The sequence below is a fragment of the Meriones unguiculatus genome, chromosome 10, assembly GCF_030254825.1.
Source record: "Meriones unguiculatus strain TT.TT164.6M chromosome 10, Bangor_MerUng_6.1, whole genome shotgun sequence".
In the NCBI taxonomy this organism is placed as follows: Eukaryota; Metazoa; Chordata; class Mammalia; order Rodentia; family Muridae; genus Meriones; species Meriones unguiculatus.
The window spans coordinates 120,986,337-121,007,721 of NC_083358.1; the positions used below are offsets into that span (position 1 = coordinate 120,986,337).

General features: G+C 39.7%; 1 protein-coding gene across 11 annotated transcripts in view; it reads left to right on the forward strand.

The window, feature by feature from the left end:
* Inpp4b (inositol polyphosphate-4-phosphatase type II B) overlaps positions 1-21,385 on the forward strand; it is a 796,958-nt gene that overhangs the window by 564,412 nt on the left and 211,161 nt on the right. For all 11 annotated transcript variants that reach the window (XM_060393235.1, XM_060393232.1, XM_060393233.1 and 8 more), the window contains 2 exons: positions 5,327-5,399; positions 18,344-18,491. In XM_060393235.1, the coding sequence (XP_060249218.1) occupies positions 5,327-5,399; positions 18,344-18,491 (221 nt within the window). The remainder of the gene's footprint in view (positions 1-5,326; positions 5,400-18,343; positions 18,492-21,385) is intronic.

A 21,385-nucleotide genomic window follows, 5' to 3' on the forward strand; every position in this document is an offset into this window, starting at 1 on the left:
GAGAGGCTGAGAATTGTGTAGTTCTTCAGTCCATGAGGCTAGATGTCTCTATAATCCCAATCTGGTATCAAAGGCCTGGAGGATTTCTGGAGAGCTCTTGGTCTTCACTCATGTTGTCATCTCAAAGAAGCTGGTTCTAACATCAGGGAAGTAATGCCACAGATAAAATTGCCAGCAAGAGTGAGGGTAAGCAGGCAAAAAGCCATGCTTCTTCTTCCTTTTTTGCTAGACTGGCACCGAAAAGTACAGCCCACATTAAGAATGGGTCTTTCTGCTTCATATAATCTGACTCAACAGAAATGCCCAGCAGCTTGTGTTTCACTTGGTTCCATTTGTATATTCAAGCTGACAACCAAGATTAACCACTGCAGAATATGTTTGACATTTGAGCCTTGGGAAATACCTACTTAGTAGGTGATGTTTACTTAACATTTAAAAAACAGCGTGTTTATTTATTCAAAAAAATATCTGACTGCCTTTGAAAAAAATATTTCTCTTTTCTCTGAGCAGTCTAAAATATTTCCTCTCTCCCCAAACCACATTCTCCTCCTATCCTCCAGGAATGTTACCACATACTGTGAAATATCCCAAGGTTGCCTATGAAAGTTGGTCCATGATGCAGTTAAGTAGCAAATCCATTGGGCTTGAGCATTTGAGAACTCTGGCCTGTGGCTTAGTCCCTTCTATTCCAACCATGTTCCCTGGAGCATGTCACAAAAAGCTCAGCTTTGAGACCGCTACACACATTTTCATATTACCATGAACAGAGGACAATCTGAATTCTAAACAAGTGCTGAAGGAGACAGACAGTCCTGCCTGGACCAGTAGCAATCTACCAGGGTTCCAGGTGCCATCATATCACTTCTTATTTAAAAGCTGAACTATCTTAAATTATTTTTTCCCTTTTTTTTCTTAAATTTTTCATCAATTACACTTTATTCATTCTGCATTCCCCCATAAGCCCCTCCCTCCTCCTCTCCCAATCCCACCCTCCCTCCTCCCTCTGCTTGCATGCCACTCCCCAAGTCCACTAATAGGGGAGGTTCTCCTCTCCTTTCTGATCTTAGTCTGTCAGTTCACATCAAAAGTGGCTGTATTGTCCTCTACTGTGGCCTGGTAAGGCTGCTCCCCCCCCCCCCCCCAGAGGGAGGTGATCAAAGAGCAGGCCAATCAGATTATGTCAGAGGCAGTCACGAACAACTCCACATTTGGCTAAGGCCGAGGATCTGGCTTGCTTCCATGTATGTGGACCTATCTGCATTGCCCCCGTGGCACGCCTGGGTTGGCTACCCAGAGGCTATTTAAGCTGTGGGCTGGCTTTCCCCGGGGTCCGAGGATTGTTCAATGTTCCTGAATAAACTGCATTAAAAAAAAAAAAATAAATAAAAAAAAAGAGTTAAGTAAAAAAAAAAAAAAAGCTGAGCTATTTCCCTGCCTGTCTGTCCCTGGATGTTTCTGGGCTGATTGTTCTCCCAGCTCACCTGCCCCTTGACATCAAGCCATTAAACAGTACAAACTGAGGATGCTAAGTCTGTCTCAGGACACCTCCGTTTTATCCCAACAGCTCATCCATTCATCCATCTCTAGACACCAGTCTTTGGTAAGATAGATAAGGTCACGTAAGCCAAGGATGTTGAGTCTGTCTGAGGCCCCTCTGCACTCTGCCTACCATTCCCCTGCGCTGGGCTCTAGGACATCAGTAACATGATGCTGTATGACCCAAGTGATGCTTTTTCAGAGATGTAGAACTTGTTATCCAGCACATCCCCCCACACACAAAGCACCACGTAATTTTTCTGGCCCACCAATGTGGATTCATAGCTGAGGAAACTTTTTTTTTTTCCTTTTTAAGTAGACATTGACAGACTCAGCTCATACTGTATGTGAGTCAGAAGTTAGCAGAACTGGCAAATACGCCAAACCCTGTCGGCATCAGCTTGTTCTTGTCTGGACTTTCAGCAAACATTGCCTTTTTTACAATTTTCTCTTTAGAAAATGACTTGTACTCTTGTGCCAATCTGTAAGAAAATTTATGATTAAGTGGTAAACATATATTAAGATGCAAGATCTGCAATATTTATTTATATGAGTTACATAAAAGTAAATTTTATTTCAGTGCTTCTTGACATGTTCTTAGATATTTCTACTCCAAACTGTCAGGATGTATGGGACAGTCTGCCACCAGTGCCTATCTACATGGTAGGTGGCTCATGGCTGATAAATTAACCGATCTAGGATGTACTACTGAAATAATATCCCTCTTCATAACCTATGAGATTTTGAAAGGTTGGGGAAATGGCTTGGTTGATAAAGCACTAGCCAAACAGGGATTTGGGTCTCAGCACCCACTCAAAAGGTGAGCATGACAGTGAGTCCCTCTAACTCCAGCACTGAGAGCCTGGGATAGAGACAGATTAACTTAAAACAGAAGTTTACTTCGTGGTAGTCCTTGTTCTAGGTGACTTAGAAAACAGAAACTTATTTTATCATGCTTCGAGAGTGTATAAACTTTAAAATGCTAGTCAAATTGTAACTGGTTTCTGGTGTAGAATGTTAATTGATGGAATCAGTTGTGTGGGGTGTTATCTGATTTTGCATCACAGATCTAAATCTCCAGAGAACTATTACAATTTCAAAATAAGATTGCTACTCGGTTAATATTATACCATCTGCCGTGCAGTTTGGATGAGAGATAGAGTGGGAAGGTCGCAATTTGGTGGGTTCCCTGTCATAGATGAGGACCTTCTGTTAGGAACCATAAAGTAGTCTGATGACAAAGAGCTAGCAGTGCATCCCTAGTGGAATGTACTGTCTCGGAAGAACATACCTGATCCCTGTGAATTATGCATTTTGTTAAAAAGGTTCCATGTAAATTGCCCTCCTACATTCTATTGATAGTGTTCATCTTCTCAAAAGATGATGTCTCAATGCTGAATCTAATTATTTCATGGACAACTGTCACACACAAACTGTAAAAGAGTTTCTACACCAGTCTTAGACAGTTAGATCTGACTCTTTAGCAAAATAGCATTACATACTAATATAATGACTGCTGTGCTTGTAAGTGATCATTTAATGCTTTGTGTAAACTGAAATGAGCTGATGACATAGTGGAAATAGGAGAAATGAACTTACATAGACCTAAGTCTCACTGCATGGCTATCCAGAAGATGACAATGCAGCCACTCCTGATGTGATCTGAGAGACTAAGATAAGAAGGAAGGAGAGGAGGACCTTCCCTATCAGTGGACTTGGGGAGGGGCATGCATGAAGAAGGGGAAGGGAGGGTGGGAATAGGAGGGGATGAGGGAGGGAACCACAGGGGGGATACAAAGTAAATAAAGTATAATTAATAAAGAATTAAAAAAATAAGTATTTGACTTTTGATCTTAGCCATTCTGATGGCTGTAAGGTGAAATCTCAGGGTTGTTTTGATTTGCATTTCCCTGATGACTAAGGATTTTGAGCATTTCTTTAAGTGTTTTTCGGCCATTCAGTTTTCCTCTATTGAGAATTCTCTGTTTAGCTCTGTACCCCATTTTTTAATTGGATTACTTGGTTTGCTGCTGTTTAACTTCTTGAGTTCTTTATATATATATTGGATATTAGCCCTCTGTCAGATATAGGGTTGATGAAGATCCTTTTCCAATCTGTAGGCTGTCATTTTGTTTTGAAGACAGGAGAAAACATGGAACAGGACAAGAGCCTGCCATAGAGGGCCTCTGAAAGGCTCTACCCTGCAGAGTCTCAAAGAAGAAGCTGAGACTTATGGCCAATTTTTGGGCAGATTACAGGGAATCTTATGAAAGAAGTGGGAAATAGCAAGACCTGGAGAGGACAGAAGCTCCACAAGGAGAGCAACAGAACCAAAAAATCTGGCACAGGGGTCTTTTCTGAGACTGATGCTCCAAACAAGGACCATTGATGGAGATAACCTATAACCCCTGCTTAGATGTAGTCCATGGCAGCTCAGTCTCCAAGTGGGTTCCATAGTAATGGGAACAGGGACTGTCTCTGAGATGAACTGATTGGCCTGCTCTTTGATCACCTCCCCCTGAGGGGGGAGCAGTCTTACCAGGCCACAGAGGAAGACAATGCAGTCAGTCCTGGTTAGACCTGATAGGATAGGGTCAGATGGAAGGGGAGGAAGACCTCCCCTATCAGTGGACTTGGGGAGGGGCATGCATGGAGAAGGGGGAGGGAGAATGAGATTGGGAGGGGAGGGGGGATGGGTCTATGGGGAGATACAAGGTAAATAAAGTGTAACTAATAAAAACTAAAATAAAAAAAATTAAAAAAATGTGTTTAAAAGAAGATAAGAAAAGTGGGGAGAAGTGTAAGGGTAAGGAGATGGATGTTAGAGCAGACAGGAAATAGCCCTTGGAGATGGTGATATGGGGCTGTGCACTCTTTCCCATAGACCCTAGCAGAACCTGTGAACAGATAACAGTTTACCTTAGATCCTTTCAACCAAAGAACTTTCTAGGCCTTTAATTTGTTTTATTTTATGTTTAAAATCTTAGTACCTGGCATACTTGCTGTGAACATTCTCTCTACTTCCTCCCCTCTTTAGCTAGAGAAGAAGGGAAATCAGTCTTTCACCAACCTCTTGGGGCGGGAAGAATTTGGTTTCTTTTATCAGTTACAGCTTCATGGCGGGGGGGGGGGGGGGAGGAGGAATTGTAGAACTCTCTCCTGCTCTGGAATCACTGGGGTCATATCCCTGTCCTCTTCTGTGCCTTTTTCTCCTTCTAGCCAGAGAATTCTTAGCTTCATATGTTATGAAACTCTCAAACATTTGCTCTGCAGTTCAGGTTATTTAACATGTATTTCTTGTATTAGGAGTGAGGGTTTACACTGTTCTTCTAGGGACAAAGACTATAGGTTTGTCCTATATATGAGATTATTCAATATACTCTGGTTTTATTTTAATGTTTCCTTTACTTAAAATCTAGATAATGATATGCTGAAACTCCCCAATGTAAAAGAAATACAAATATTTGGGTTCTTTGCATAGCTCATAAATTTTAATTTTGTTCTTGAGGGACAATCATTTTCTTCTTTGTAGTTATTCTGTAAATGCCCTTTAACCAGAACTAAAGTCTATTCTGTAATTACACAGTCCAAATGTATTACATATAATCAAGAGTAAATACTGATGATTTAAGCAAACAATACAGTTAAGATGAAGCTGGAAAATTGTAAACAAATGGTGTGTTTAAATTTATGAAACCACATGGAGAACCTCATGTTGCCAGCACAGTAAATAATTTCTTCTCTCATTTTATTATTTTAAATTATGATTAATTTTTTTGTTAATTCCTAGTGTGCACTAGTATATGAATGTACAGCCCCAGAAAGTGTGAGCAGGAATGAAAACTTGCCTTTTTTGAATGCAGGTATGTAACTCAATTTTGGATACTTGTGTTAATGTTATATGAACGTAAATTTAATTTTCTATGATATTTATGACATTAAACTTGGGTGGCATTCTCTCAGAGACATTTCTGGGTACTTAGTTTCCTCCATGCTTGATGGAGTAAACCATAATGGATTATTAATTTTCTCTTTTGATAAAGGTGACTGGTTTGGGGGAGACCTCCTTCCATGTAGTTCTGAATATAGTTTTAAATGTCTTAATCCAGGCAACCTCAAGAAATGTGCAGAATATAAGATGTCAACAGCTTCTTTTTAGTTTCCTTACATTAGGGAGAAAGAGGCCAATTCAGTCAGTTTCCTAATGGTTAGAGTTTTCAAATTTTTCAAATTTTAAAAACTAGAACTAAGCATTAGACCTTAGATAAGAAATGCATTGTACAGATAAAAAAATTAAGCTCATGATTTAAGCAAACAATACAGTCAAGATGAAGCTAGAAAAATTTTAAACAAATGGTTTGTTTACATTTATGAAAGCACATCTAGAGCTTCATGTTGTTGCCAACAAAGTAAACAATTTCATGTCTTATTTTAAAGTATGATTAATTTTTTTCTGTTAATTCCTAGTGTGTACTAGGCCCATGTGTCGTAAGCTGTGGCCTATGTGTCCCTCTGTTTTTCCTTCTATTTATTTATTTATCTAAACACAGCAGCTTTGGCATGAATCTGTTTAAACTTCCCTGTGGGAAATTTAGACAAAGGAAGCTATTTGTGTTCCTCTCTGGCTTTGCGTTAATGTATTCTATGGAACTTGGCAGTTAAGAGTGAGTTATGGAGTCTTTACTGAGTGGGAGTGGGTGGCACACCTACCCTCTTCCATTTATATCGTAGAGGTGTCGTTCACAATCCAGAAAGTTCACTCATCTATTAGAAAAAGCAAGTACCATGAGCCTACAGGTCTTCTCTTTCCCTAGCCTGTTTACACTGCAAAGCTGAAAGTGTGCATTGGGAATCTGGGGATCTGAGGGTAGCAGAAAAAGCTCAAGAATGAGCTTATGGGTCACTAAAACACATCCACAGGCAGTACCTGAGCTATGTGAGAAGACAAGACGCTAGAAGCCACAGCAAGTAATTTGATTTGATAATTGTATAATTCACGCAATGAAGTAGGAAACATGCTGTCGGTTGCTTTTTGTTGCTGTGGTAAAATATCATAATCAGAAGCAACGTAAGGGAAAGCTTATTTGGGCTTACAGCTCTGAAGAGGTAAGAATCCATCACGTGGGATGGCCCAGCAGAAAGTGCCAGCAAGGTGGCCAAAGCATGAAGCTCAGGGATCACATCTTCAACCCAAACAGGAAGCCTAGTGAGCAGGAAGTGGTGAGGCTTAGACTCTGAAAGCCCACCCTCAGCTGTGTGCTCCCTCCAGCAAGGATCTATATTCCTAAAGGTCCACAGCAACCACAAAAGGCAACAACTGAAGACGGAGTGTTTCAGTGCTTTAGCCTATGGACATTTCTCATTCAAACTAACCACTGGGTCCCTTTATTTCTATTTATTTTAAACAGTGTGGTAGTAAAACAGTTAAATTTCTTTCATGTTGGAGAATGGGGATTTAGGGCAATTAATTTGGAACACAAAGAAGTATAGCTGGTAGGCTATTGTCTGTCTTAGGGTTTTATTAGTGTGAAGAGACACCATGATAACTCTTCTAAAGAAAACATTTAATTGGGGATGGCTTACACCGTCAGAGGTTTAGTCCATTATCATCACGGCAGGAAGCATGGCAGCACGCAAGCAGACATGATGCTAGAGGAGCCAAGAGTTCTACATTTTGATCTGCAGGCATCGAGGAGAGAGGCTCTGTCATACTGAGAGTAGCTTCAGCATGTATGACCCCAGAACCTGCCCATCAACAAGGCCACACCTCCTGACAGTGCTGCTCGCACACCTGAGTCTGTGTGGGACCAAACCTGGTCAAACTACCACAGGTGTCTGACACAGTGACTGGGTTGGGTTTTCCTGTTAAGTTGCATAACAAAGGTGCCTCCTCTGCCTCTCTTCCTCTGGATAACAGAGGAGTTCCTGCGGGGTGGAAGGATTCTTTTTGCATTGTTGTAGTAAGAGCACTGGCAGGCTCCCCAGAACTGGTGTGGAAGCCTAGGCTTGCAAAAAGCAAAATGTCCTTGGCTTTTCAACTTCTCTGCATATCCAATGACCACATTGTGTGTGTGTGTGTGTGTGTGTGTGTGTGTGTGTGTGTGTGTGTGTTTATGTGTATGTGTGCATATGTGGGAAGGTATGCTCACCTATGCATGCATGTTTCCAGGCCAGAGATGGGCTATAGGTATCTTTCTCTATTGCTCTCCACCTTCTTTTTTGAAATAAGGTTTGACACTGAACCTGGACTGGCTGCTTTCAGATGCCTGGTATTCGCCTTGTCCCTGGCAGCTTTTCCCCAGGGCTGGGGCTATAGATACATCCAGCCACTCTCCATGCTGTATGTGTCAGCTGATTCCAATACAAGCCCATAAGCCTGTACTGTAACCCAGAACCTTAGCCACCAAATTATCTTCGCAGACCTGACTTCTTTTTGACTCTGTTTGTTTGTTTTTTGATTTTATTATTATTATTATTATTTTATCAGTTACATTTTATTAACTCTGTATCCCAGCCTTGTCCCAATCCCTCATTCCCTCCCAGTCCCTCCCTCCCTTCCTCATCTCCACCGTGCCCCTTTCCAAGTCCACTGATGGGGGGGACCTCCTCCCCATTCATCTGATCCTGTTTTATCAGGTATCTTCAGGACTGGCTGCAAAGCCCTCCTCTGTGGCCTAACAGGACTGCTCCTCCCTTCGGGGGTGGGGAGACCAAAGAGCCAGTCATTGAGTTCCTGTTAGAAATAGTCCTGTTCCCCTCACTTTGGGAAACCAATTGGTTACTGAGCTACCACAGGCTACATCTGAGTGGAGGTTCTAGGTTATACCCATACATGGTCCGTGGTTGAATGTCAGTCTCAGAAAAGACCCTGTGCCCAGATATATTTGGTCCTTGTGGAGCTCCTATCCTTTCCCCATCAGACTAACTCCCCTTCTTTCTTATGATTCCCTGTACTCTGCCAAAGGTTTGGTCATGAGTCTTTGCTTTGAAAACACTGCTAGTTAGAGTCTTTCAGATGCGCTCAGTAGACTCCTGTCATACGTTCAATGCACATCCCATCTGTCTTTCTAAACGAGGATTGATCATTATTTCTTGAATAATGAAATTAGCCTTTATTCTTTAAAGACTACTGTCATGTTGTATACTGAGATGTACACTGACTGCCCTTCCCATTCTGAGAGGGCATATGTATCACACAGTGGTGGTTTCTAGGGGCGTAAGTTGGATCTGCACAGCTACAGAGGGTGTTCAGCTGTTGCTCACACAGGTGTGCTGGTGGCTATCATCCTATTTAGGGAACGCACTCATTCTTCTTGATCCAGAGATGAACCACACCTTTCTTGCCCAAAATATATATCCACTTATTTCTTCACAAAATCCTGTTAAGCCAGCTTCTTTTCTGTGTGTGTGTGTGTGTGTGTGTGTGTGTGTGTGTGTGTGTGTGTGTTGGGACAATACCTTGCTATATAGCACAGGCTATCTGTGGACTCACAATCCTTCTGCCTCTGCAGCCCTATATGCTACAGTTATAGGCAGGTTTCACACTCAATATTTTATCTATCTTCTATATTGCCTCAGAATTTAATTGCACTTCACAGAACCATACAACTAACCTAAACACGGGGGTAGTACTCTCCTCACTAACATCCTATCCATGATTCAGAATACTTTACAGCTGTAAAAGTATTCAGCCTGTTCATTCTGAGTGCTCATGAATTCCAACAAAAAATCGTCTCTCCAGTTTTCTTCCTTTTCATTTGTTTTCATGCAGAGCTAAAACTGCCACCTTCTCAACTGTGAGATGACACCATTTTATGGCAGAGATATTGTTTTCTATACTAGTTTAAATGATCTCTGACTGTATGATTATCACTCTATAATTATTAAACCTGGCGTTATTTTGACTTAAAACACTGGTCCTTATTCCTTTTATCTCTTTGTCTTTAATTATTTGCAAGCATGTTTTTCACTATGACATCTTCTCATGTTTTGTATTTTGCTCATATTCAGCCTCCATTATTCCTTCTTGGCCATCCCTTCACACTGGCTCCCTACTTCCTTCAGCCTCTCTCTTCTACTTCCAAGGTTCCTTCTAGCCACTTGTCCTTTGTTGTTTTAATAATCTAATGCAATCAATTCACCTTGCATTTGGGACTCTCCAGACATTTTCATTTAGTATGTGCTAATATATTTAGGTTGTTAATCAGCTTCTTGTGAAAAGGTGAATTTCAAGTAATCAGTGGTACCCATCTTGTGCTTATCTCCTCTCTTGTCTACCTCGGATAAACTAAGATAATCAATGCAGGAAGATGATGCTCTCTGAGAGGAAGAATTTGCTGTAAAGATATGCAGAGCACTCTCAGCCATGGTTAATCTTCCTACCATTCTGAGGCTGTGTGCTGCATTAAGCAAGACCTTCAGTTGTTTCTCTCTCTCTCTCTCTCTCTTGCCTTTTCCTCTCAGACCACACAATAGTTGGTGCTGTCTCTCCTCTCCTCATGAGGAAAGTGATGATGGGAACATGTTAGTCCTGTTCCTGCTGCACAATTAATTATAATTAATAAATTATATTAATATAATATACAATCTTTTATTAATATAAGTCCTCTGGAACAAGCCCTGAGCACTGGAGCCTATACAGGGGTAAACCAAGAACTTGCTCATCCCCCCTCCAAAGGTGGCTCCTATTCCCCTGCTGATGTGCAGCAGACCATAAGCTCTCCATTACTGTGGCAAAATTCTCGAGACAATAAATTATAAAGAGAAAAGAGATTTTGGCTTATAGGTTTTGGAGTTTGTACTCTAAGATCAAATGATGTCATTTGTGCTGGGTCTTTGACTTGAATGACACATGCTGGGAACACACTGTGGAGTCAAGAACGAACAGGAGAGGGAAAGTTCCCAGAAACTAGAGTTTCCCATTTCTTTGTTTTTTTTCAATGCAGTTTATTCAGGAACCTTGAACAATCCTCTGACCCTGGGGAAAGCCAGCCCACAGCTTAACTAGCCTCTGGGTAGCCAACCCAGGCGTGCCACGTGGGCAATGCAGATAGGTCCACATACATGGAAGCAAGCCAGATCCTCGGCCTTAGCCAAATGTGGAGTTGTTTGTGACAGAGAGCACTCACCATCGGGAAGGTGGAAGGCGGAAACCAGCTCCATCTTTAAGGCACGGCATTCCGCAGCTCTCTACAGTTCCCCCTTTTTGTTTTAGACGCATCAGGCAAGAGTAGAGGTTTGATCTCTGATATTCTTTTGAAGGAAATGTCTCCGTTCTTTTATAACCTAAGGATATTTCACGAGGCCTCATGTCTTCAATTTTTTATTATCTCCTATTAATTAGCACCACCTGAAGGATACACATTTTACACAAGAAGCTTTGGAAGACATTTTACAACACCTGAACAGACAACACAGTTACATACTAAGAACCATGGGGCATGTGCAGCACTAATTTGTTAGAAGGAAGCAGTCGAGGCTGAGGAAGGCTTCCTGAAGAAAGTTTTAATTCAGTTGATTTTTAAAGAAAGTGTAACAGAGGCTAGTAGAAAAGGGAGGTGATTCTTTGAGGCATATCAATGCTTTGAGCAGAGGAATACTAAGAAGTAACACATTTTCTCTGCATAAAATGTGAACTCCCTTTGAGTTTTTCCAGTTGCATCCTGCCCTGACCATCACCTGAAATGTACTCCTCCTCTGACCATCCAAGGTCTAAATCCACATTCTGTAGCTGGATTCACCAAGTATCATCCTTGGAGTCATTTATTTGGTTTACTGTTTACAATGGTGCCTGTTATGGTTTTCTATTGGTCTTGGTCTTAAATCAACAACTGGAAGACCAAGAGCCCTGGGTGAGATAAGCAATGTCGTCTAACTCAGCTTAGACCAATGATGACACACAATTTTGATATCATAGCATATAGAGAAATGTCACTATGAATTTCTTGAGAGTTCATATTTGTCATTAAATTTAAGACTATTATTCACAGAAGCATATGAATTGGTGTGTGTTCTCAGTGCAGGTGACTGCGAAGGACAGAAACAGTGGATTTCCTAGAGTTGGAATTACGCTGTGAGCATTCCAACATGGGTACAGGGAACTGAACTCAGGCTCTCTGGAAAACAGTAATTATGTTAATTAATGATCCATTTCTTCCCCCTGGGAGCTTAATCTGTGAAAAAATGTATAATCATACATGTTGCTGTTTTGAAAAACTTGTACTGCACATGCCCCCTGGTTCTATGTCGTCTTGTTTCTTCTTCTGTCTTTTCTTTTGAATTTATTCTTCTCTTGTATGTTGCATCTCTACTGAAGTTTCCTTTCCCTTCACTTCTCCCACTTCCTCCTCCTCCTCCACTTCCTCTCTCCCCCACATCCACTCCTCCTCCATTTCCCTTCAGAAAGGAGCATGCGTCCCAGAAATTTTTAAAAGAACACAGCACAGTAAATTAATAAGACTAGGCATATACCCTCAACTCAAGGTTGGAGGAATCAATTCAGTAGAGGAAAGGGGTCCCAGAAACAGACAAAAGAGTCAGAGACAGCCCACACTCCCACTGTTAGAAGTCCCACAAGAACACCAAGCTACACAACCATAACATGCATGCAGAGACTCGAGCTCAGATCCATGCAGGCTCCCTGATTGTTGTTTCAGTCTTCACGAGCCCCTATGATTCCTGCTTAGTTGACTCTGTGGTCATGTTTTTGTGGTGTCCTCCACAAAGAGACATCTCTCTTACATTTTCTGTTTTTGGTTTCTAAATTTTCATGGTGTTGTTGAATATTAATATTTATTATAGATTTACCTTTTAGTTAAGCAGTGGCTATTCCTAATCCAGTTATAAACCCAAATTACCATACAGAGACTAGGATTTATTTAATTAACCTAGAGTACAATACTGGACAACAGTTATTCTGTCCTAAACCTCCAAGCCCGCATAGTTTCCTACTATTCAGATTTCACCCATTATACTTGTTTTTAGTGATATCTTCGGTCCAGTTCATCCTCCTTGTGGTTTGAAGTCCCCTCCTGCTGATCTCTGCTCTCTTCCTCCCACTCCCTTCATTCTCTTCCTTTGGCACCAGATGTCCACCCTATTCTCTCCATCGCACAGCATTGGCTGCTTGCTTTATTGACAATATGGAGAACAAATGGTGGCATGTTTACACAAACTTGAGACAGGTGATGCTTAGAATAAACATCATAATGCAATGTCCAGATTGAAACCAGATAGTGGGGTAGAGAAATCAGCATTTGAATGAACCAGGTTAAATTGTATACATTACACAAGACCATTATACCAACATTATGGTTTTCTTACTTTTCCTTTTTGTTAGTATTTCTGTTATTTTTGTTTAGATTGTTCCATTCTTTTCCAATCTGAAGAGCTGAGTCACATTTCAGGTGTGTTTAAATCTAAGATAATTCTGAGTACTACTGAGCTGCATCGGTATCTAACTGTATGACAAAGATATACCACAGTATTTAAAGATGCAGGATCTGTACAATCAGCTGAAAAATGAAACCATTAAACAATTGCATAGCTAAATCATGGAATGAGTGTGTTCCCATAAACGCTCCACAGGACATTAAGGTCATTTTGGAAGACTTGAAATCAATAAAGTCAGATCCTATTTAAGTCAATAATTTTAACCTCCTCTTGAGACCTAGATGGGGAAGCAAGATGAGCACATATGTTTCCACTCTGGAGAAGTATAAGAAGAGAACATGAGAAAATAATAGTCCTTTCCAATGATCCTTTGGACCCTGGGTCACATTTTCCAACTCCAGTTATTCCCCTGCTAATCCCCCATACTTCTTTATTTCCAGAAACAGATAAGAGGAAAGCACTGCTGATGATTCGCTTTGTCTTTTTATCCCCAGGCTGCTGTAACGGTGGTTATTTACATGTTCTCTGTCTTGGTTTTGTTGAGCATTTCCTTGGCATCTCTACTTTGAATTATTCAGCATTGTGAAAGCTTGGCTTTCATAGTGATGAATCCCATGGGAAGCAGGTGGCATGCCACCTTCTAGCACATTTCTGTTTCAGAGTCTGGGAGAAAGGATGCAGACATTTGAATAGAGATGCTAGAAATTACAGAAGCCTTTAATTTATTCTCTGCAATTGTGTTTGTCTGGGGCTGGACCTCAAGGGAGTAATGTATCAGTTGAGATCTGGACCAGTTTAGAGTGACACTCATTAAGTTATCAAAAAAAAAAAAAAAAAAAAACCATGGTACGATGTAAAACACCTCAAGAGCTTTTCTCCTGGTGGAATCTGTCATATAGTATTAACCTTTGTTTTATAAAAAGCATAATAAATATGGAAATGAAGATACACATTGGAAGGTTTTAAAAATGACTTATGCATGGCTGGAGAGATGGCTTAGTAGTTAAGAGTACTTACTACTCTTGCAGATGACCCGAGTTTGGTTCCCAGCACCCACACCAGGCACCTTACAATTGCTCAACACATTTTTCCATTTTTCTTGCCTCCACAGAGACCTGCAACCACATGATGCGTATAAATGCAAGCACACACACACACACACACACACACACACGTAACAATAAATACATCTGTGGAATGTGAAGTGTACTAGACTTTGTCTAAGTTCTAACTGTTACAGCTCTGAGAGAAAAGGCTTCCCCAGTAGAAGTTTTACAGCTCTGCTCTGGTGGTCTGGCAGGAGAAGGTTTCCTCAAAGAGTTACAGCTCTGAAGGAAAAGCTATCCTGGAAGCCCAGAGCTAAGGAGTACCACAGTCACACCACACAACAAACCTTACACAAGAGATTTATTTAGAAGTAAAAACCCGGGAGGGTGGCTGCCTCTACTCGGGTGAAGCAGCAGAAAACTGAGCAGAAGGCAGGGTTCATATAGGATTTCTTGGGGAGAGGGAGGGACAGAGCTTTCCAGGATGGAGCTTTCCTGGGTAGGGTTGGGGGGCCAGATTTCAAATCCTGAGCTTTGGCTTTTTACTCTGCAGCTCAGTGGTTGGGTCCAGCCATTAGGACAACTAGAGTATTCTGTGGGTAACATCTGGTGGTTGGAGGTCCTCAGTGGAGAAGCCCAGCCACTCACATGCACAGCTGTTAGTAAAGGGGTAAGCCTGATGCACAGTCAGAAAAGTATAAACAGGAGACAGGATAGAGACTTAGAGTTCACGGTCATGTATTTGTGTATTTAGTCATACATTCATTTACCTAGTCTAGAATGGCTGGAAAAAGAGTTGGTAGCCACAGTCAGTGTTTGGGTCTGCTGTTATGTATTTGATGCACATGTCCCACAGCTTTTATTTGCTTCCTTTTATGTGAAGATGTGAAGCCCTGACATTATCAACACAGAAAAACAATTTGTTCAGATCATCTTTTTTTTCAATTGCACAGAATGTTATCATGGTGGTTAAAGATCAGGTCATGTTATTTTTTTAAGCTCATGCTTCATTCGATTGTATTCTATGTGAGATCAAAAAGAAAAGCTGTTGGAGGATGTTGAGTTTCAAAGAGGATCCCATCATTGTGATAGGTAGTCAGCTTCCTGTCACTCTGACAAAATTCCTGAGCAACTGAGCTGAGAAGTGTATTTGGGTGTGGTCAGTTGGCTTCAGCATCATTGCCTGTGGCAAGACAGAATGCTATGGTGAGGGAAGTGTGAAGGAGCAAAGTGGGTCAGCTCATTGTAGACAGAAGCGAAGAAACAGGAAGTAGTGAAGGCCTGGTAGTTTCAGGACACCATCATTCATTCTCCCACCTTCCCACAGAGCCACAGGCTGGCAATGGAGTCTTTACAGGAGACTGAGAGATATTCAGATGTAAAATATAACACATCCGTGTTCTGAGATTGACAAACATGCAGTTTGAAACTGCTTTGGGAAATCAGAGTCTTAAATATCAGGACCCATACTATAAAAGTTAGATAGGAGACATGAATGGAGTGGTTTTCTTTTGTGATTAGGTTGACAGATTGTGAATGTGTATGTTTGTGTGTATGTGTTTTTGTGTATATGTTTGTGTGTGTATATTCTTGTGTATGTGTTCGTGTGTATATTTGTATTTATGTTTGTATATGAGTGTGTTGTATGTGTTGTGTGTGTGTGTATTATTGTGTGGTGTGTGTCTTTGTATGTGTGTATGTTATGTGTGTTTGTGTATTATTGTGTGTATTAGTGTTTCATGTGTTCCTGTATAGGTGGTGTCTGTATGTGTATACAGATATGTGTCTGTGTGGTGTGTGTGTTTGTGTGTATGAATGTGGAATGTGTTTGTGTGTATAGATGTTGTGTGTGTATTTGTGTATACAAATGTGTGATGTATCTAGTATATGTGTTTGTGTGTAAGAATGTGGCATGTGCTTGTATATAGGTGTTGTGTGTATATGTGGATGCAGGTGATGTGGGTTGTGTGTGTATTTGTTGTTGCTCTAAGTTTCTTCCAACATCAATAGCAGCTCTGTGTGCATAGTGGGCAAAGGAGAATTTCTCTACTGCTCATTAATCAAGCTGTCCATGCTTTCTGCTTAAAATTTTTCAACACAGGTTTATATCTAGAAAACATGAAGAACACTGAAATGAAAAATCAAAAAATGAAAAGATGAAACTTGTTTGGGGCTCAAGAGAGACAATAAGAGAGCTTGGTGTTTTCTGACATAAATCAAAACCCAAATTTTATGAAAATATATTACTGATCTTTAAAAGGCAAGAAATATCCAAGGAGCCTTTGTAGGCATTTGGGAGACAGAGAGATGCTCTGTGAGTACAGCAAGGGGAGTGTGCAGCACAGCACATGAAATGGTTGTACAATAAAGGGTTAACACTTTCATACATTACTAGAAAATATTTTAGATATTTCAGATATTGATATTTTGTTTTACCATACACACAAATAAATCATCTTTCTAAACTCAGTATGTGTATGAGAATTTATAAGATCTTACCGGATACAGTTTAACCCAAGTAGCATTTTATTGAATTCAATACAATTTTTTTCTTTGAGATACACTGATATAAATAGTAGAAAAACATTTAGATCTTTGAAACATTGTTACTTTAATAATGAATGAGTGCATGTAGGTTTTGTTTGGAAGTTCTCACAGATTCTTTCAGATGGGAAAAATATAATAAGTTATATGTATTTGTATTGTAATCAAATTATAAAACTTAAATTTATCATGAAAATATAAAAAGATAATTTATTTTTTAGATTTAATTTTCTTTCTCTCATTATCTTGGAGAGATGCTCCTGCTTCCTGACTTTGTCAGTTCTGCAGAAAATGAGCCTCTGTCTTATTCTTGTGTGAGTATAGAATTTGTTGATTTGAGAGTGAGGATATTCAGAGGATGTAGATCTATGTCAGTGGATGAGAGTGCTCCTCCTTGTACTCTAAGCGTGAGCTGAGTTCAGATCCTAGCATCCACATACAAGGCCAGATATGGCCATCTCTCCCCGTGTCCATTGCTGTGCAGCAGGAGGAGGAATGGGCTCTGAGAGCACAAGTACACTCACTGTGCACACAGGCGCATGTATCACATGTGTACATCTAATGTTCACATACATACAGAGTATGCACACAAAATAAAGTATGATATTTGGGATGAAGTCTTCCAGTAAATTATACACATATTCATTAGAATAACGTTCAGTCTTTCTCTGAGAATAAATGATTACAGAGGATGTGTGAGAATATTTTCATTTTGAAGTTCATGAAAGTCATTTTATCTTTACTCAAGTGGCAAATGAAATATGGTATTCTCACAGGATGCTAAAGATTTGAAAGCCCTATTCCATGCTATGCTGAGGGGACATGAGGGGACCGGATCCATGTGATATGCTCAAAATTGCTTAAACTCTGATAAATCCACTTCAGTATCAACTAATAGTCTTCATCAGCTTTATTGGTAAACTGGAGTTGACTCATTCCAGATACCCACGTAACTGGTATATCTAATGTTTTACAATCCTTTGAGATTATGATGTGAGTGTCACCGTGCTATCATTGCATGGTAGAAATTGAGCACTCTGCCCTTAAGTGTATGATTTGGGAGTGTTGCTGTGACTTTGGAATTGAGAAGGAAGTATCATATATAATGTCAATGTCTGATCCTTCCTGTTGTTTCTGACTCTTTGGTTTATAGCATACTTACTCTTTAGACACTGGCCGTCTACTCTAAAGCTTGTCTTCCCAATGTCAAGGACTTGTTTCTAATAATACATTGGTTTGGGGGCTCAGGAAAGTGTGATATTGACTTACTGACATTTCAAGATATGAACAATATTGAATTTAATAGATATTAAGGCAAAGAAATAAACCTTTGTGATACATAAAAATATTAGCTAGCAGTGCCTTTGAAAAATAATTTTAAATATTTATGAAATAACATGCATATTGCCACTTATTTAATTGTATAAAGCTAAGAGTCATCAGGGAAGGCTCATAACTGTGCTCCAAAGCATATTTTATGTGTAGGTAATTGTGTCTTCATTTATATTTATAGTGTGTTTGTTTCACAAAATATTTAAAGACCAAAGAAATGAATAGGTAGTGAAGAAACACCATATTATATTTACTAAATGAATTTTTAGGCAAATTTAACCAAAGCTATAAGTTCCAGAAGCTAACACCAAAATGTGATGTAAAAAATACAATTCTTAAAAATCCAAAGTCACTAGTGGATTCTGATAGGCAGTAAATTTTTTTTTTCTGTCAAATGTGAAAACATTTCTCTGGTTAGCGGTTTTCTTGACTGAGCTTCATATGATGTTCATTTGCTAATAATTTAACTGCTGCCTCTTTTTCTTCTTGCCCAGTGTTAAAGAATCCTGTGTGTAAACTCTATAGATTCCCCACATCTGACAATAAGTGGATGCGAATCCGAGAGCAGATGTCAGAGAGCATCCTCTCTTTTCATATTCCTAAGGAACTGATTTCCCTTCACATAAAAGAAGACTTGTGTAGGTAAGAGAAATTAATCATCTCTCCCATTTCCCCATGTCACTTCTTTTTTGTGCTTTATCTAAAATTACATAGCATAGCTATTTAACACATACCAAATGTGATGTTGTTTGAAATATGCAAATTGAGAAATGGTTACATTAAGTAATTAACACAAACCTTACCTCATATACCTGTTAATGACCTACTTTGTGGGATACTTTTCATCACATGTGATAACGGGATAATCTCAAGTTTTACTGCCCACTTGGGTGAGCAGTAGTTCTGTGTGGCAACTGATCACTTGAAACAGATTGGTGAGCATTGAGATGCTCAGTGACTATACAGTGCACAGGAATCTTGAGTCCTTAGAGCCTGCAAACACAAGCAACCTAATGATGGAGCCTTAATGTTCTGGAGCTTTATAATATGTGTGTATATATTATATAATATATATTCTGAATATATATATATATATATATATATTCTGGTGTTAAAGCAAACACATGTGTGTATATACATATACATACACACACATACAGTTAAAGTTGAACTCAACTACCTCTTTACTTTTATTATTACCTTTTCTTATATAGATAATCTAAAATGTAAATTTCTGGGGCTCAGGAGATAGCTTGCCTGTTTTCTGTGAAAATCTAAGGATCTGGACATAATTCCCAGTGCCCATGTAAAGCTAGGTAGCAAAACAGGCAATCCCAGTGATGGGGGGTAGGGACAGAATGATCCATGGAGTGTGTGGACCAGTGCAGCTCACTAAACAGTTAAGTTCTGGGTTCTGTGTGAGAAATTCTCTCTAATGAAAAAGTAGAGGGTGACTGAAGAAAACACCAAGTACAGACCTTTGCTCATCTATGCATGTATATGAGTGCAAGTTCAGGGGCACAACACACCACACACAACTGCATATATGATGCTATTTTGTATCTTGAGTTACATTTCTCATGCAAAGCTTTGTAGTGAACTAATACTCGAAGCTCTGACCGATATCGTTACCTTGTCTCTTTAGGATGCCTTCTCCTTTGGTTCCCACTTGAATTAAAAAAGAGAAGCCTTGCCTATAGACTATTTAACTTAGCAAGGTTTTTAAACACTTGTTGATTTAAAAACCATTTAATACAACTGATAAGATATCTTAATGGAAAGTATTTTTTACAAGGAAATCAAATCAATTTCTATAATAACACAGGAGGATTTGTGAGCTTAATGGTTTGGAAGAGAGTCTCTGAACCATGACTAATTAGGTAATCTGTTTCTCTGCCTTTTCAATAAGCCTGTAATAACTTTAAAAAATTCAAAATACTGTATCATAAGAAACACCTTTAAGACCCCAAATCTCAGGTAACTGACAGTATTTCATAGTTATATTATTCTAGAATTGCAGAAATATACAATCTTGAACAATATGTCCTGTGCTCTGGTTTCTGTTTCATGCCAACAGCCACACACCTATTTCTAATGATATTGTGCTATTTTATAGATTCTGATGTACCCAAAGATTCTGAGTTGACCTATGCCAAAAATGCCATTAAAGAAGGGTGGCCGCTGTACTGGCAAAATTGGTTTAACTAGGAGTGAATACACAAGTCTTGTTTATCAAACAAGGCAAATGTTAACAGAAACTGAAATTTATGAAACATCATGGAGGGTCTTGGACTTAGAGAGACTGGTGTGAGTCTAGAGAAACAATGATTGAAAGGACGACCAAAAGATGAGCATTTAGGGTGGCTGAAGGAGAAAGACCGGGACACAGAAATGAGCCTGCACAGATGGACTCAGACCACAAGAAGCTGTGTCATGGCCAGGAATCTACACAGACTATGGAAGACTGAGCAGCATGTACTTGTGGAAAAGGCTTTGCAACAGAGAAGTACCAAGCAGGACCTGAAACATCACTTTGAACTAAGAAGCACAAAGCTTCCCCAGTGAAGCAATGTAATTTCACCCAGTAAGAGGAAAGACTAGACCTAAACCCCAAACTGCATCTAAGGAGCTCCACCTAATTTAATCACCAAACTCTAGGAAAATATGTTAAGGCATAGAAAATGGACAGTGAAGGTATTCACAACACATAGAACTCTATTCTCACACTAATATATAATTATGCTATGTTTCATGTTTGGTGTAATTTATTTTAGACCAATTTGAGGATTGAAAAGCTTTTTGAAGGGTCTTTTATACCACTTCCTTTTAAAAATACAACAGGATAGAGAAGGAAAATATGTAAAGAGGAAGACTCTCATATCATCTTTAGCCTTCCTTAAACATCCCCTTGGCCAAAGAGCAGCCCCTCTGCTTTCTACCTGCTCCTGTATCAGCCTCCTGTCTGCCATCACTTCACTAAGACTTCTCTGCCAAGCCCATTCATTGGAAAAAAAAATCAGGAGCAACAGAGAGGAGTGAATAAGGCAAGGCTCTTAAACTGCTGAATTTGTGTGGAACAAGGATCAGTTGTACTTTCTGTGGTACTTTTAATTTTTGCTTTAAAATCTGTGTGTCCTCCTTTCCTGCATGTAGCAAACACATGTAGAAGGCTGGTGGAAACTTTGGTGGAGATAGTCCTAGGAACGAGGATTGTTCTGAGTAGAAAATTGTGTTTCAACCCTGGAACCTTAACTCTAGAAAACTTTATAGATCCTTGCAAACTGCATAGGGATAGTGAAGACCTGTCTGCTCTGTAAAACTTCTGCTGTCTCCAGTACCATTTCTATATAAATCACCTATTGTTAGAACTCTTTAAAAATTCAACAACAAACCTTTAAAATGTTGTAAAGAGAATGAGAGTAAAAGAAAACATTCCAGAAGATTCAAAGGGTAGAAAGCGACCCAGCCATTGTCACAGTGTGAGGAAATAAGGTCACTAGGAAGCAGTCAGCAGTCCCCAAGAAAAGACTATGGGA